We start from the raw sequence: 14,063 nt of genomic DNA, 5'->3' as shown, positions 1-14,063 counted from the left end.
GACCTGGAAGGGTTTCCCGAACGTGTGGGAATTGACTGATTTTTTAAAATATATATATATATTAAAAATATTAAACATTTATTGGGTGATACGACCATATCCTTAATCCTTAAACCACTCCCGCTGAAAGCCCAACACCTTTTAAAATAGCGATCCCCAACCTGTGGGCCGCGGACCACATGTGGTCCTTTGACTAATTGGAGGTGGGCCCCGAAGGACGCCTTCTCCCCCCCCCCCCCGGCCCTTTACTTCATCCCCCCCAGCCCTTTACAACACACTTCATTGTTGTGGCGTGTCTGTATCTTATTTTGAAGGGATGTTTAAACATTACCATAGCGATCAGAGAGTGCTAGGGCAGTGGTGGAGAGTAGAGGAGTAAACTACCCCCCCACCGGGCCTCAGTAAAAGGCGTTGAGTGGTCCCCGGTGATAAAAAGTTTGGGGACCACTGTTGGGGACCACATTTAAAGCCTGTATTTAGCAGTGAAGCAAGAAAGCTGCTCTCAGAAAACTTCCACATTCTTTTTAATTCAACATAATTCTCCGTAAAAACCTACCAAACCTAGAAGGGCAAAAATCTCAGGCTGGAAAGTGGCAGAAATCGCTACGGGGCGTGGCGAGGGTCAAACCGTAAGCCGTGGCCGGCGTTTTCCCCAAGACCAAAGGAGGCGTGGGAAGCAGCAGGGGAAGGCGAAGTTTCTTCAAACCATCAGCCGGGAGCCGGGGATATATTTACTGTCTGTCCATTCGTTGCCATCCCCGCAGTTGTTCAGGGCCCGCTTGCATTGGTAGCAACGCCGGTACTTTGCACACTGGTCCAGCAGAAAGAGCTTGTCTCCGGCCCTGCAGTTTGAAAAGGAAGGGGGACGTCAACCAACCAAAGCAATAAAAATCCTCAAGCATATTTGTCCTCCCAGCCCTGAAGTACCCACTGGACTGGAGCTTATGAGAATGGGAAAGTGCTGTGGCTTAGTGGAAGCAGAAAGTCCCAGGTTCAATCCCCGGTATCTACAGTCAAAGATCAGGCTAGGAGGTCGTGGAAAACAGTGGTCCACAACTTTTCTAGGGCTGCGGGCCGGCGGTGGTGGGGAGGGCGATCTCGTTTGCGCCATGTCCGGCCGGGCTACGCATGCGCGTTTGTGCCATGCGCAGGCGCAAACGCGGATGCCAGTTGGGCCAGTTGGTTCTCTCAGCCTCTCCTAGCCTACAGGGTTGTGGGGAAAGGAAGGGTAGGCAATTGTAAGCCACCCTGAAACTCCTTCAGGTAGTAAAAAGCAGAGTACAGAAAAAACTACTACATGGTGACAATTACGTGGAGCAGGGGGAACATTTAAATTGGTAAGACCTGATCACTGAAAGCAAACTAACAGTCCTAATGCAGTTTGATTGGTTCTTCTAGAGCAGTGGTTCTCAACCTGGGGGTCGGGACTCCTTGGCCGGGGGGGGGGGGGGGCGCCATTCACACAACAGCCTTGCAGGGTAGATCGAGATTGAGCGTTCATCTGTCTGGAGCAGCGGAAAACAGCAAGATCGGCATGGTGGGACAAGAGGCAGAACTGAGCTGAGAAACCCCAGAGGAAAAAAAAACAATTTATATACAGTCATGAACAATGGATCTTCATGCCATTGGTCAGTTCCGGTTTAATTCCTGTGAAAGAACCCTTGCATAATTTTATGGTTGGGGGTCACCCCAACATGAGGAACTGTATTAAAGGGTCGCGGAATTAGGAAGGTTGAGAACCACTGATCTATAAAGGTAAAGGTATCCCCTGTGCAAGCACCGGGTCATGTCTGACCCTTGGGGTGACGTCCTCTAGTGTTTTCATGGCAGACTCAATACAGGGTGGTTTGCCAGTGCCTTCCCCAGTCATTACCGTTTACCCCCCAGCAAGCTGGGTACTCATTTTACCGACCTCGGAAGGATGGAAGGCTGAGTCGACCTTGAGCTGGCTGCTGGGATCAAACTCCCAGCCTCATGGGCAGAGCTTTCAGGCTGCATGTCTGCTGCTTTACCACTCTGTGCCACAAGAGGCTCCTACTGATCTATATCCACACCCTATTGGCTGGTGCCCATTAAGAACTGGAAATGTGAGCCATTTGTCCATTTTCAGTCTCCTCCCTGGCCCTGGGACTGGCATGCGGAGGCAAACAGCAGAGCTCAAGGAACAAAAAGGGCCTCTTGGCCGTTCTTTACCGCTGAAAGAGTTTCTCTTCGTAATCCCGTTGCCTCTTCAGGCCCGCACTCTTCCGCCAGTCGTCCTTCACAGCCAGATTCATTTGGAAGATCTTCTCCAGTCGGGCGCCCTTCTCAGCAATCCACCTCAAAAAAGATTTGGTAGAGAGGGAGAGAACTTCAGAGACTGGCCTGGCTCAGTTTGCACAAGTAAGTTCCTCCCTGGCACACTATTAAACAAGCAAAGACAGAAAGAGCACTCAAGAAATAGAGAGAAGGGGAGGGGGGGGGCATCTGCCAAAGGCATCCGGGGCTGGACCTTTCTCCCTGAAGAGCTACGGGCCCTGTCCGAATTGTCAGTGTTCCGCAGGGCCTGTAAGATGGAGCTTCCACCAGGCGTATGGTTGAGGCCAGGGTGAGGTCCCGGAATTACCACCAGTGGATCCCTCCACATTGGTACATCTGGACCCTCCCAATGAGGAAGAGCTCTGGCCCTCTATAGTTGGCCAGAGGGAGAGGGTGGGGGGTCACAGGACTCTGCATCGCCATCTTTTAAGACTTAGTGTTCGTGTCAATTTTAATGGGGTCATACTGATCTTTATCGTTTTACTGTGAACCGCTGCAAGTCTGGATGGAATGCAGCGGTATATAAATACAAAAATAAAATAAAACAAATAAATAACCAGCCTGAGTAGCCGGTGGAGGGTGTTTAGGCAGATGGGGTGGGGTAGGGGAACTGGTTTTTGAACTGTGTTTTTATTACCGTATTTTATTACTATAAACCGCCCTGAGCCCACTTGCAGGGAGGGGTGATGAAGGAAGGAAGGAAGGAAGGAAGGAAGGAAGGAAGGAAGGAAGGAAGGAAGGAAGGAAGGAAGGAAGGAAGGAAGGAAGGAAGGAAGGAAGGAAGGAATCTTCTCGTGCCAGTAGCCGGGGGAGGGGGGGGAGACCTGGTAACTCTGACCCACATTTATTTGCATGTGTGCAATTAAGATAGGTGAGAGCTTACATAATAATAACAATAACAATAATAACAATTATTATTGTTATTATTATTTATTATTATTATTCAATTTATTCCCCGCCACTTCCGAAGCCAGTTCGCGGTGGGTTACAGAGTCTTATAAAAACCCCATTAAAAGACATAAAAATCCCCCAATTGGCAGGATACCCCCCCACCCCACCCCCACTACTAGAGGAGTGAGGAAGGAGGTCAACGATGTACTGCTCATGCCCGGGGGACGGGGGGGGGGGGCTTGACTGACCTCGCCATCCCCAGCCTCAACCACAGACCTGGCGGAAGAGCCCCGTTTTGCAGGCCCTGCGGAATGCCGAAAATTCCTCTGAGCTTCTACTTTAATGCCACACACATATCCACAGTAAATGTGAACGGGACAACCTTTCAATTCCAATACCAAGCAAGACTTCCCTACCCATCTCATCCTACCCATTGCCCTCACCCAATACACCATGCTCACAGCAGCTACGGTCACGTGCCTGCAAGCCTTTTCTTGAAGACCACCCATTTGCCATGTTGGTGGGGGAGGAATGGATACAAAGAAACGGAACCCAGCTCTACATTCCCACTCCAGAACCGCTGGCCGTCTGCCTTTCTATAGCTCCTAAAAAATGACGTTGTACATGCAGGTTGGAGGTAGGAAGTGTGAACGCAAGCACTCAGAATGCTAGTCCAGCAAGGGGGTTTATGGCCACACTGGGACTCTCCAGATGTCCATGGACTACAATTGACAGGCTGGCAGAGGTTCATGGCAATCGTAGTCTATGGACATCTGGAGAGTCACAGTTTGGCCACCCTCCATGGCCAAATTCTTACAATTTTTGACATGACCGAATCTCCCATCACTTGACTTGGGCACATGTCACTCCACTGTAAAATAGCTTTCCATGCGCACAGGACCGTAATTCGGATCAGGATCATCATGTGGGGTGAAGAGGCTTTAGCTTTCCCTTCCTCCGGCCATCTTCCTGACCCCAAAAGCCCAAGGAGGCTCTATATACCTGGGGGGCAGGTATATGTATACCTTTCAGATGCTAGTTCAGCCTTTCTCAACTTTTTTACCCCTGAGAAACCCCTGAAACATTCTTCAGGCTTCGAGCAACCCCAGAAGTTGCACGATCGTGCAGAACAGGGTTAGGGATCATCCTGGGGGCCCTCCCCTTCCCACCCCCTCCAGGCCCATCATTGGCCATTTTGGGAGGGGGGGTCAGCAAGTCCATATATGGTCCTATCACCTGATAAATGCTTAACAATTTTTAAAAATATATAAATATTTCCGCTCCTACTGCTTCCTTGCCCTCTGGAACACTTCTTCTGCCTTCCTCTGTTCTACCAGCTGGCTGAGGATGGCGGCTCGTTTCCGGTCTGCGGCAGCCTGCAGCTGATGTCTGGAAAACTCCCGGGAGCGCTTCCGCCTTTCCTCCATCTTCTCTTTGCTCATGTCGTTCTTCCCGAAGATGGCGGAATCGGGCTCACAGTGAGGCAGCGGAGCTGGCTTCATCTTGATCTGGGTCCAAATTCGGAAGGACATTTTAATGAACGGGCCCCAGCGTCAGGCACGGCTGCCATATAAGCAATGGGTCAAAGTGGGCGTCCATCCAAATATTTCTTTCTGCACGTTTCGCTATGTGTCTATGGATGTGGGACCCAGGCATGCTTCTCAACGCATGGGCATGCAGTAGCCCTGTGCATAAACATGCATGTGCAGTGGGAAACACAGGCGGAGAGCCCACAGGATTGAGTGCACTGCATGCGCCACCCACCAACCTGAGCTTGCTCATGCAATATGTGCGTGCATGTGCTTCCTTTCCGTGAATGGGAGCACCAGAAAACCAATGTTCCTCATCAAAGAGACCAGAGTGGCTTCCAATTTTCCACACAAGTCTCATTGACACTGCTACAGTTGCCAACTCTGGGATGGGAAACACCTAGATATTTAGGGGTGAACCTTGGGGAGAGCTTGCTTTATTTGTTTGTTTGTTTGTTTAGATTTCTATACCACCCTTCCATAAGGCTCTCTCTTAATAAAAAACCTTTCCATTTAATAAAAAATAAAAAACTTTCCAGTTAAACACCTAGATATGGTATGCAGGGACAGAAAATTACAGAAGCCTAGTTTATTGCCATATATTTCCATAAAGATGTATATGTATGAAATGAAATTACTAGAGTTGTCAACCTCCAGGTAACAACTGGAGATCTCCCACTATTACAAGTGACCTCCAGGTGACAGAAATATCCCAACCCGGAGCTGGCAACCCTAGAGAGCAGCCAGCCTCACAGACTAAACACCACCCCAATTAATCTATAATCAAAACCGCCCTCACTCCAAATCCTTACCTGCAAATCTAGCGCCTTCTTATAACACTGCGTTTCGGCCATCCTGTCCTTGAGAGACTTTGCCCTTTGGGCAGCTAATCTAGAAAATGAGAAGACCGCCTGTTGAAATCGCAGCCTCTTCTCTCTGAGAAAACTAACTTCTGGCTTGGGGTGATTAGAGGGTTCCTCCCATCCCCCCTGGCCACCAGCAGGGGGGGAGGGGGGTTGCCAAATCCTGGGATGATTCTGCACTTACTTTGTATATTACATTGTGGATCCTGCTGAATTCAGATCAATTTGAACTCGGGTCTTCCCCCCCCCATTGAAACAGAAAAGTATTCTGCACATGATTAGGGAAGCTCACAAGGGGGGAGGGGGGAACCAAGCACAGCAGGAGCCTTTTCCTTTCTTTTCTTGAAGGTGGGGGAGACTGGAGACAGCAGAGGAGGGGGAATAAATCCCAGAGGCAAATCTCTGCTGAAAGAAGTTAGGGCTTCCCCTTTAAGGGAAGCCTTGCAACCTGGGAACCAGGAACTGACGCCCTGGCCAATCAGGGCTTTTCTACAGCTTTGGAGGCTCGAGGCAGCAAGTTAGTTCAGGGAAAGCAGAGCGCTGCACACTTTCTCATGCTGATTTTTCAAATATCAAGGGTTATATCCACTCCAGGATATTGCAGGGGAAAGGTCGGGTCACTCCAGATCAATCCTGCTTGTTGCAGATGAAAAATTTAAATCACCCCAAATCAAAATGGAAATCGCATTCAGTGTGGACAGCAGGAACTGAATCGACCTGGGATTGGAATAAAAGCTCCGTGCAGATTCAGCCCTGGTTTCCCTCTAAAGCAGCCCAGTGGTGCTTTGTTAGCCTGATGCAAGCAGGTGTGCACAAACAGGCCAAGGAACGCTAGCAGACGGTTGCTAAAGCAGGTCTGTCTGCAATGACAGGAGAAACCCGTCAGCAGCCAGTTGCTAAAACGGAAAGGTAGTTTGAAAATGGTGATCTGTTTTTATACATGCTCACGTTCAGATGGACATTCTGCTAGGCGGCTTCCGTGTTCTACCCCTTCATTGCGCTTCTGAATCTCTATGGTGTGAGACAGCCTTTTGGTCTGATCCAGCAAGGTGTGAAAGAGCTGGTTGCACAACCAGCCCTTTAAAAGTTGCGTCAACATTTAGAGAAGAACCACCAATCCCGATATTATCTTCCAAGCGTCAGACTTACTCTTCGGCTAAGCGCACTTGCTCCAGACGGTCATTAAGGTCCTGATCCTGCTTCAGCTTGGTTTCTCTCGCGGTCTTCTTCTCCATATGTTTGGCCAGCTGTTGTGAGTATTCCTCCTGCTTCTGATGAAGGGAAGCGCTCGAGGGCCTTTTCTCAAAAATGTAGGATTTCTACAAGGGAAGAGGCGCGTCCAGTTGGGTTGCGATAAAAACGAGGAAGGAATCCTGTGGGACCTTCTGGAAGGGCCGTCCTTCACGGCGGTGGGGACAGGACAGGCCCTTCAAATGTCCTTTTTTCCCCCGTATCCAAGATTTTAAAAATCTGTCTGCATAGCCAAACCCCCAGAGTGTGCCAGGGTCTCAAGGGGGCTCCGTTGGAAGACCAACATAGGTACCCCAAATTTTTCCATGTTCAATTGACAGCCACCTACCAGGATGACCCCCCATCCCTTCCAGTTGCTCCAGGAATTGAAAAAGGCTGCTTTAAGCCCTGGTTGGTCTGCCATTGTCTGTCTCTGTGCAACAACTACCGTATACACTCACGTATAAGCCGAGTTTTTCAGCCCTTTTTTTAAGCTGAAAAAGTCCCCCTCGGCTGTCATGAACCCCGATTCATGCCATCCTGAATCTTCCCAGCTCTGCATATTTTCGCACCTCCATGCCCCTCCGGCCGGAGCTAGCCAAGGCCGTAAAGCAATAAACCTGTCCTTTGAGAACTTCACTCCCTTCCTTTCCCAGCGGGTGAGGCTCCCATCTACATGTATCAATCTCACTGTAAGTGTCCTTGCGGAGACAGCGAAGTCTCAACAAGTCTCAACCTTCTGATAAGTCCTCCGGCCATCTGGCAGCTTGGGAACAGAACTTCTCTTGTCAACTCTTTCTGCTCTCCCGCCGAAAAATCCTCAAACCCCCTCCCCTATCTGGTGTGCCCTATAACTACCCCACCTGATCCCTTGGTACTTGGTACAAGATCTTTGCGTAGGAAGATCTTGGCCTGCCTTAGCTTTCTGTGGACTTTGCCTAATAAAGCTCTTCTTGGAAATTTGCAACCGGCTGTTGGATTTCGGATGTGCTTTCACTTGGGACTCCACAGGCTGGGCTCAGCCTGATTCCTGACAGGCTTATAGACAGGTTAAAAAAAAAAACAGCTGGAAGGTGGGAGACAAGTATGCTTGCTTGAAGAGCAGAAGCAGCAACAAAGGAGAGACACAGCAAGCTCGGGAGGGAAAAAACAGTCTCTGCCTGCCCCTCTCCCTGCCTTAAGGAGGCCAGCATGAGGCCAGCATGTGCAGGAAGCTGCAGGAAGCTCTGAAGCTCCCTGGGCAGAGAGCAAAAAGAGGAAACGCCCCCAGAGGAAGGCATGGAAAGTGGAGGGACCAGAACACCCGGCTAAGAAGAAGGACGGGAAGCAGCACAGGACTGGGTATCAAAAGGCAGGACTGTTCAGAGGGAAAGAGGGAGGAGGAAGGTGGGAAGAAAGGGGAAAAAAAGTCCTGCCCAAAACGGGAGGGGGGGGAGAGGAGGGAAGGAGAAAAAGCCACTACCCAAACACCACCCTAGGCTTATATGCGAGTCAATAGGTTTTCCAGCATTTTGGGGTGAAATTAGGTTTATATATGCGGGTCGGCTTATATGCGAATATATACGGTAATCACTTCCTGGGTGGTCTCCCATCCAAATAATAACCCAAGTACTACCCTATTTAGCTTACAAGGTCAGGCTAACCTGGGGCAGGGATAGCCGTGTAAATCACACCCGCAAGGTGTTGCGGTTAAGAGTGGCAGCCTCCAAACATGGTTTGATTCCCCACTCCTCCTCCACATGCAGCCAGCTGGGTGACCTTGGGCCAGTCACAGTCCTGTTAGAGCTGGTCTCACAGAACAGTTCTCCCAGAGCTCTCTCAGCCCCACCTCCCTAACAGGGTGTCTGTTGTGGGGAGAGGAAGGGAAGACGATTGTAGGCCACCTAGAGACTCCTTCAGGCAATGAAAACCGGGGTATATAAACCAATTGCTGCTTCTTAAAGGCCCTATACACAGAGAGAGAGAGAGAAGATCTACTTTGACTGGAGCAGTTGGGATCTTGTGACGTGCAAGACCTTACGTAAATTTCCGGAGCTTTTTCATTCTTCTGGCTTCTTAAGGCTTCAGCGATCCCTAGATTGAACGCGGCGATCTTTTGGTTCTCCTCTCTGCTTGCCAAGGCTCTTAGCTGTCGTGGGAAAATGAACAAAGAGTCAGCCAAGGTTTCAAAAACTGCCAGAAGGAACCGGGTAAATTATTCTGACAACCAAAAAATTCTGCCCCGCCCCAGCTAAATAGCCTTCTCCCTGGTGCAAGACAATTTCCTCTCAGAGGGACAGAGGGTGTCTCTCACATTTCTAAAGATGTACATAGCTGTCAGTTCTTGGTTATATTTCTTGCATACCCCAGGAATTGCCGAGGGCCACTGTGGGATGGTAGGTGAATTTCATCCAGGCCAAGCTGGATTCTGGAGATTTTTGGTGGGGTGGGGGGATCACTTGGACACGAAATTGGGGTCACTGTGGGTGGGCAGGTAGCTGTGACTTCCTGCCTTGTGCAGGGGTTGGACTAGATGACCCAGGAGGTCCCTTCCAATTCTAGGATTCTGTGATTCTTTAGTGCAGGGCTAGTCAACCTGTGGTCCTCCAGATGTCCATGGACTACAATTCCCATGAGCCCCTGCCAGTGTTTGCTGGCAGGGGCTCATGGGAATTGTAGCCCATGGACATCTGGAGGACCACAGGTTGACTACCCCTGCTTTAGTGCATTTGTGTTTCGTCCCCACCGACTTCTCAATGAGAAGCTTGGCATATCGGCAAATGCAGTTTATTGATAAAGCAAAGCAGAGCTCATGATACTTCTCATCTGATGCCCTCTACGAGATATTCTTCATATGCTGTTGAATCATGCACACTACAAAGTTTGCCCATTCCAACAGCTGGGGACGGGATGCAGGCAAGGAGCTTGCGTCCCATCAGGGAGAAAGGCGAGGTATACGTAAAGTAAATTAATCAATAAATCTTGTCCCCTCACTACCCACCCCCCCTCCACAAATCTACCTGATTCCCTGATTCCCCCCCCCCCCCAATCCAAGTACCTGCTGCTTCTGCAGGGCATCCTGGTCTTTCAGGGCTTGGTACTGCGCCAATATCCTCTCCTCCTCCTTCTCTTTTCTCCTCTTCTCTTCATTCAAGTAAACGGGGATGATCCTTTGAGCACGCTGCATACACAAGTAGCACATTTCCTGGAAATGCAGAAGACCCAGAGTTCGCATGGAAGAGACTAGATATCAGCCAAGAGTGGCTGTACTATTAAGAAAGAATCATAGAATCATAGAGTTGGAAGGGACCTCATGGGTCATCTAGTCCAACCCCCTGCACTATGCAGGACACTCACATCCCAATCCCTCATCCACTGTCACCTGCCACTTCCTTGAGCCTTCACAGAATTGGCCTCTCCGTCAGATGGCTCTCCAAACCTCTGTTTAAAAATCTCTAAAGATGGGGAACCCACCTCCTCCCGAGGAAGCCTGTTCCACTGAGGAACTGCTCTGACTGTCAGGAACTTCTTCCGGATGTTGAGACGGAATTTCTTTTGCATTAATTGAAAGGACAACTGCTTGCATCCAAGGAAGTAATTCAGGGGTGACAATAAAAGTTAGTCCTGGGGTTTCCCCCCCCCCCTTCCTTATGGTATTTTAGCAAAAATAAGCCCCTGGTGATCCATAAGCCAGTGTGAGTTTGGGGGCACCGTGCAGATTTTCTGATATGGGCATCAACACATTTCAAGTTATCTGTGGTCCTCCAGTTAGACAATTTACACAGCCAGGCAGCGTGAACTCTGTTCCTGGCCCCAGAGAAGTACAATTGGCCTCAACCAGGTCCAGGGCCTTTTCAGTCCTGGCCCCAACATGGTGGGATGAGCTCCCGGAAGAGCTACGGACCCTGTGGGAGCTTCCAGTTTTCTGCAGGGCCTGAAAAACAGAGCTCTTCCGTCAGGTCTATGGTTGAGGCTGGGGTGATGTGGAAGATCAGCCCCCCCCCCCCGGTCAGAGTCTCACAATGTGACTCTCTTTCCAACCCTCCATAGATGGAGGGAAGGGGGGCAAGGGGGAGTTTTTCTGGACTTTTTACTGCCATCCTGTTGGGTTTTATTGTACTTGTCTGTCTTAATGGGTTTTTTACTGGGATTTTATTGGACATCTATAACCTGCCACAAGTTGGTTCGAGAGTGGTGGGTAATAAAATGAGGAGGAAATAATGACAATAACAATAACAATAACAAACAAACTTGAACAAATTCATGTATGACAGTGGTTCTCAACCTGGGGGTCGGGGCCCTTATGGGTGGTCAAATGACCCTTTCACAGGGGTCGTGGCAGCTTGGCCGGGGCCGGGGCCGCTCCTCCTGAAGGCACCCGCCCATTTATATACAATTAATAACCAATTTATATACAATCAGGAACAATGGATCTTCACGCCATTGGACAGTTTCGGTTTAATTTCTGTGAACGAACCCTTGCTTAATTTTATAGTTGGGGGTCACCTCAACAGGAGGAGCTATATTAGGAAGGTGGAGAGCCACGGATGTATGACGTATATATATTTTATAATGTGGATGCAACGGCACATTTCAAGGCTTTGGGAGAGAAAGATCAAGCTGTGTTCATCTTTCTGTAGCTGTGTGAGTTTCCCCGCAGAAGCAGAAAAGAGCAAGAGTCCTTTAGCACCTGAAAGCCTACAAAATTTGTGGCAGGCGAGGAGCTTTCATGAGTCACTGCTCACCTCTTCAGCTGTATGACTGTCCTGCCTCACTTTGAGCTACTGAATTCTTGTTCTTTTAAAATTATTATTATATTTGTACTCTACCGCTCCCGGCCTGCCATCTCGTGGCGACTATCAACAATCAAACACACAATAAAATCATATAAAAATACAATCTATAAACTCCCAGAATCCTAGCCCCCCTCCCATACCCAACCGACCAAGTCAGTACCAAGCCCAAAATCTTCCAGGGGTGATGCCCCAATGAGAACGCCAAAGGAGGGATAAGACCTTCCGTCAGCCTGGCCTCAACCGAAGGCCTGGTGGAAGAGCTCCATATTGCAGAACTGGGGCCGGGGACGAACAGGCCCTGGCCCTGGTTGAGGCCAGGCAAACTTCTCGCGGACCAGGGATCACCAATCTATTTGTATCCACAGAGCTAAGAGCCTCTTGTGCAAAGATGACTCTGCAGGGTTTTCAGGCAAGGAGCGTCCAGAGACGCTTGGTTGTCTGTGCATTGCAACCCTGCACTTTCTTATTGACCTCCCATCTAACTATGAACCAGGGCAAATTTTCACAACAGGAAACGGCTGGTTTTTTAGATACCAGTTAGGCATGAATGCACAAGAACACACATGACTCTTCCTTATACTGGACCAGACCATTGGCCCATTGAGGTCTGTTTTGTCTACTAGACTGGCAGTAGCTCTCCAGGGTCTCAGGTGGAGGTCTTTCACAACACCTGCTGCCTCAGTCCTTCCACCTGGAGATGCCAGAGATTGAACCCGGGATCTTCTTCATGCCAAGTAGATGTTCTTTCACTAAGGCCCAGCCCTTCCCCAATTTTCTTGGGGAAGGAGGTGGGAGATACATAGTTTGGTGTAGTGGTTAGAAGTGCATGCCAGGTTCGATTCTGTACTCCCCCACATGCAAACAGCTGGGTGACCTTGGGCTCATCACAGGACTGATAAAACTGTTCTGACCGGGCAGTGATCTCAGCGCTCTCTCAGCCTCACCCACCCCACAGGGTGTCTGTTGTGGGGAGAGGAATGGGAAGGTGATTGTAAGCTGCTTTGAGCCTCCTTCGGGTAGGGGAAAGCGGCATATAAGAACCAACTCTTCTTCTTCTTCGCTCCTGAAAAGTAGTCTTTGATGGTTATTTTGAAGCCTTATATTGCCTGCTCCTTAGCCATGTAGAGAAAAGCTTGGCCGACATCCAACTTGTACGGTCTAACTTTTCCCCACTGCGTTCCTCTGATGTCTTTTACATTTATGGAATAGGAATGCAAAATCAGGACATGTTCAGAGGGCTACAGGTCTGTATTATTACTTACACCGTTTCTTATTTCTTTCTTCACAAAATGAAGCCAAGACAAGTTGAGTTTTCACACGTAGAATAAATCCTCTTATTTCCTGGTCAGTTTCATGTGGGCCACTTGGTGGCAGCTGAGACACTTGCAAAAGATCTGGGGAATCTGGATCCCATGCACATGAAATCGACCAAGCTTTCACATGAAATTGACCAGGCTTTCACATGAAATCGTCCAGATTGTCACATGAAATTGACATGAAATCATCCAGATTGTCACATGAAATTGACCAGGTTTTCACATGAAATCATCCAGATTGTCACATGAAATTGACCAGGTTTTCACATGAAATCATCCAGTTTGTCACATGAAAGTGACAAGGATTTCACATGAAATTGACCAGGTTCTCACTGATAAACCACTACAGGAGGGGTGACAAAACTGTGGCTCTCCAGACATCCATGAACTTAAAAAAAAAGAAGAAAAAACATGCTGTTGGGGGATCATGGGAATTATAGTCCATCGGCATCTGGAGAGTCACAGTTTGGCCACCCCTGCACTACATTCTGACCATCTTAGGTTCAGTGAAGCAGAGTGGGACATTGCATGATTAGTGGCATGCCCTTTGTTACAGAGTGTGCACAGTATATGCATCCACTATATGTCAGGAGTGGGATGCAGAGGAAAGAACAGTGTGCTCCACCTTTTGGCCAAGGATGGTGGATTCAGTGCATGCAGATAACCAAAATGGGGAAGGGCGGAACCAGCCGTTGTCCAGACCCTTCTCTCCTCATCTCCTTCCAAACAATATAATCCCAAGCACAGTTCTACTACGAAGCCTTGTGGAGCAAACAGCTTGCCATGCCTCATGCAAGTAAAGTAATCCGCAAAGTGGTATCTGTAGGCACAGCGTTGCCAAAGAGGGCTGCCAAGGCCCCCCATTGGGGGCAGGGAATCACCTGCCCCTGGCTTCCGTTTCCCAGCCACTGCTCTTTTTAAAAGACATGGCTGCATTGCATGCATGCTCCACCATGTCTGGGAAAATTGTGGAAGGGACATAGGGTAGCGCTAGGAATTGCCAGAAACCGAAAGCTTTTGAGTTCTCCAGAACTCTTAGAATCATCATAGAGTTCGAAGGGGCCTCCAGGGTCGTCTAGTCCAAGCCCCTGCAACTACCGGCCCACCCACAGTGACCCCAATTCCATGCCCAGATCATGCCTTCCCCATACCAGAATCCCT

General features: G+C 49.2%; 1 protein-coding gene across 1 annotated transcript in view; it reads right to left on the bottom strand.

Annotated features, from left to right (window-relative positions):
- Positions 1 to 484: 484 nt before the first annotated feature.
- CCDC81 (coiled-coil domain containing 81) overlaps positions 485 to 14,063 on the bottom strand; it is a 28,548-nt gene continuing 14,969 nt past the window's right edge. The window contains exons 9-15 of the mRNA XM_077341400.1: positions 9,849 to 9,995; positions 8,832 to 8,939; positions 6,731 to 6,900; positions 5,531 to 5,609; positions 4,477 to 4,697; positions 2,194 to 2,319; positions 485 to 842 (exon numbers count right to left, since the gene is read on the bottom strand). Coding sequence (XP_077197515.1) covers positions 701 to 842; positions 2,194 to 2,319; positions 4,477 to 4,697; positions 5,531 to 5,609; positions 6,731 to 6,900; positions 8,832 to 8,939; positions 9,849 to 9,995 — 993 coding nt within the window. The 3' untranslated portion in view covers positions 485 to 700. The remainder of the gene's footprint in view (positions 843 to 2,193; positions 2,320 to 4,476; positions 4,698 to 5,530; positions 5,610 to 6,730; positions 6,901 to 8,831; positions 8,940 to 9,848; positions 9,996 to 14,063) is intronic.

Source organism: Paroedura picta, chromosome 6, assembly GCF_049243985.1.
Source record: "Paroedura picta isolate Pp20150507F chromosome 6, Ppicta_v3.0, whole genome shotgun sequence".
NCBI lineage: Eukaryota > Metazoa > Chordata > Lepidosauria > Squamata > Gekkonidae > Paroedura > Paroedura picta.
This window is presented reverse-complemented; position numbering and strand designations above follow the sequence as displayed.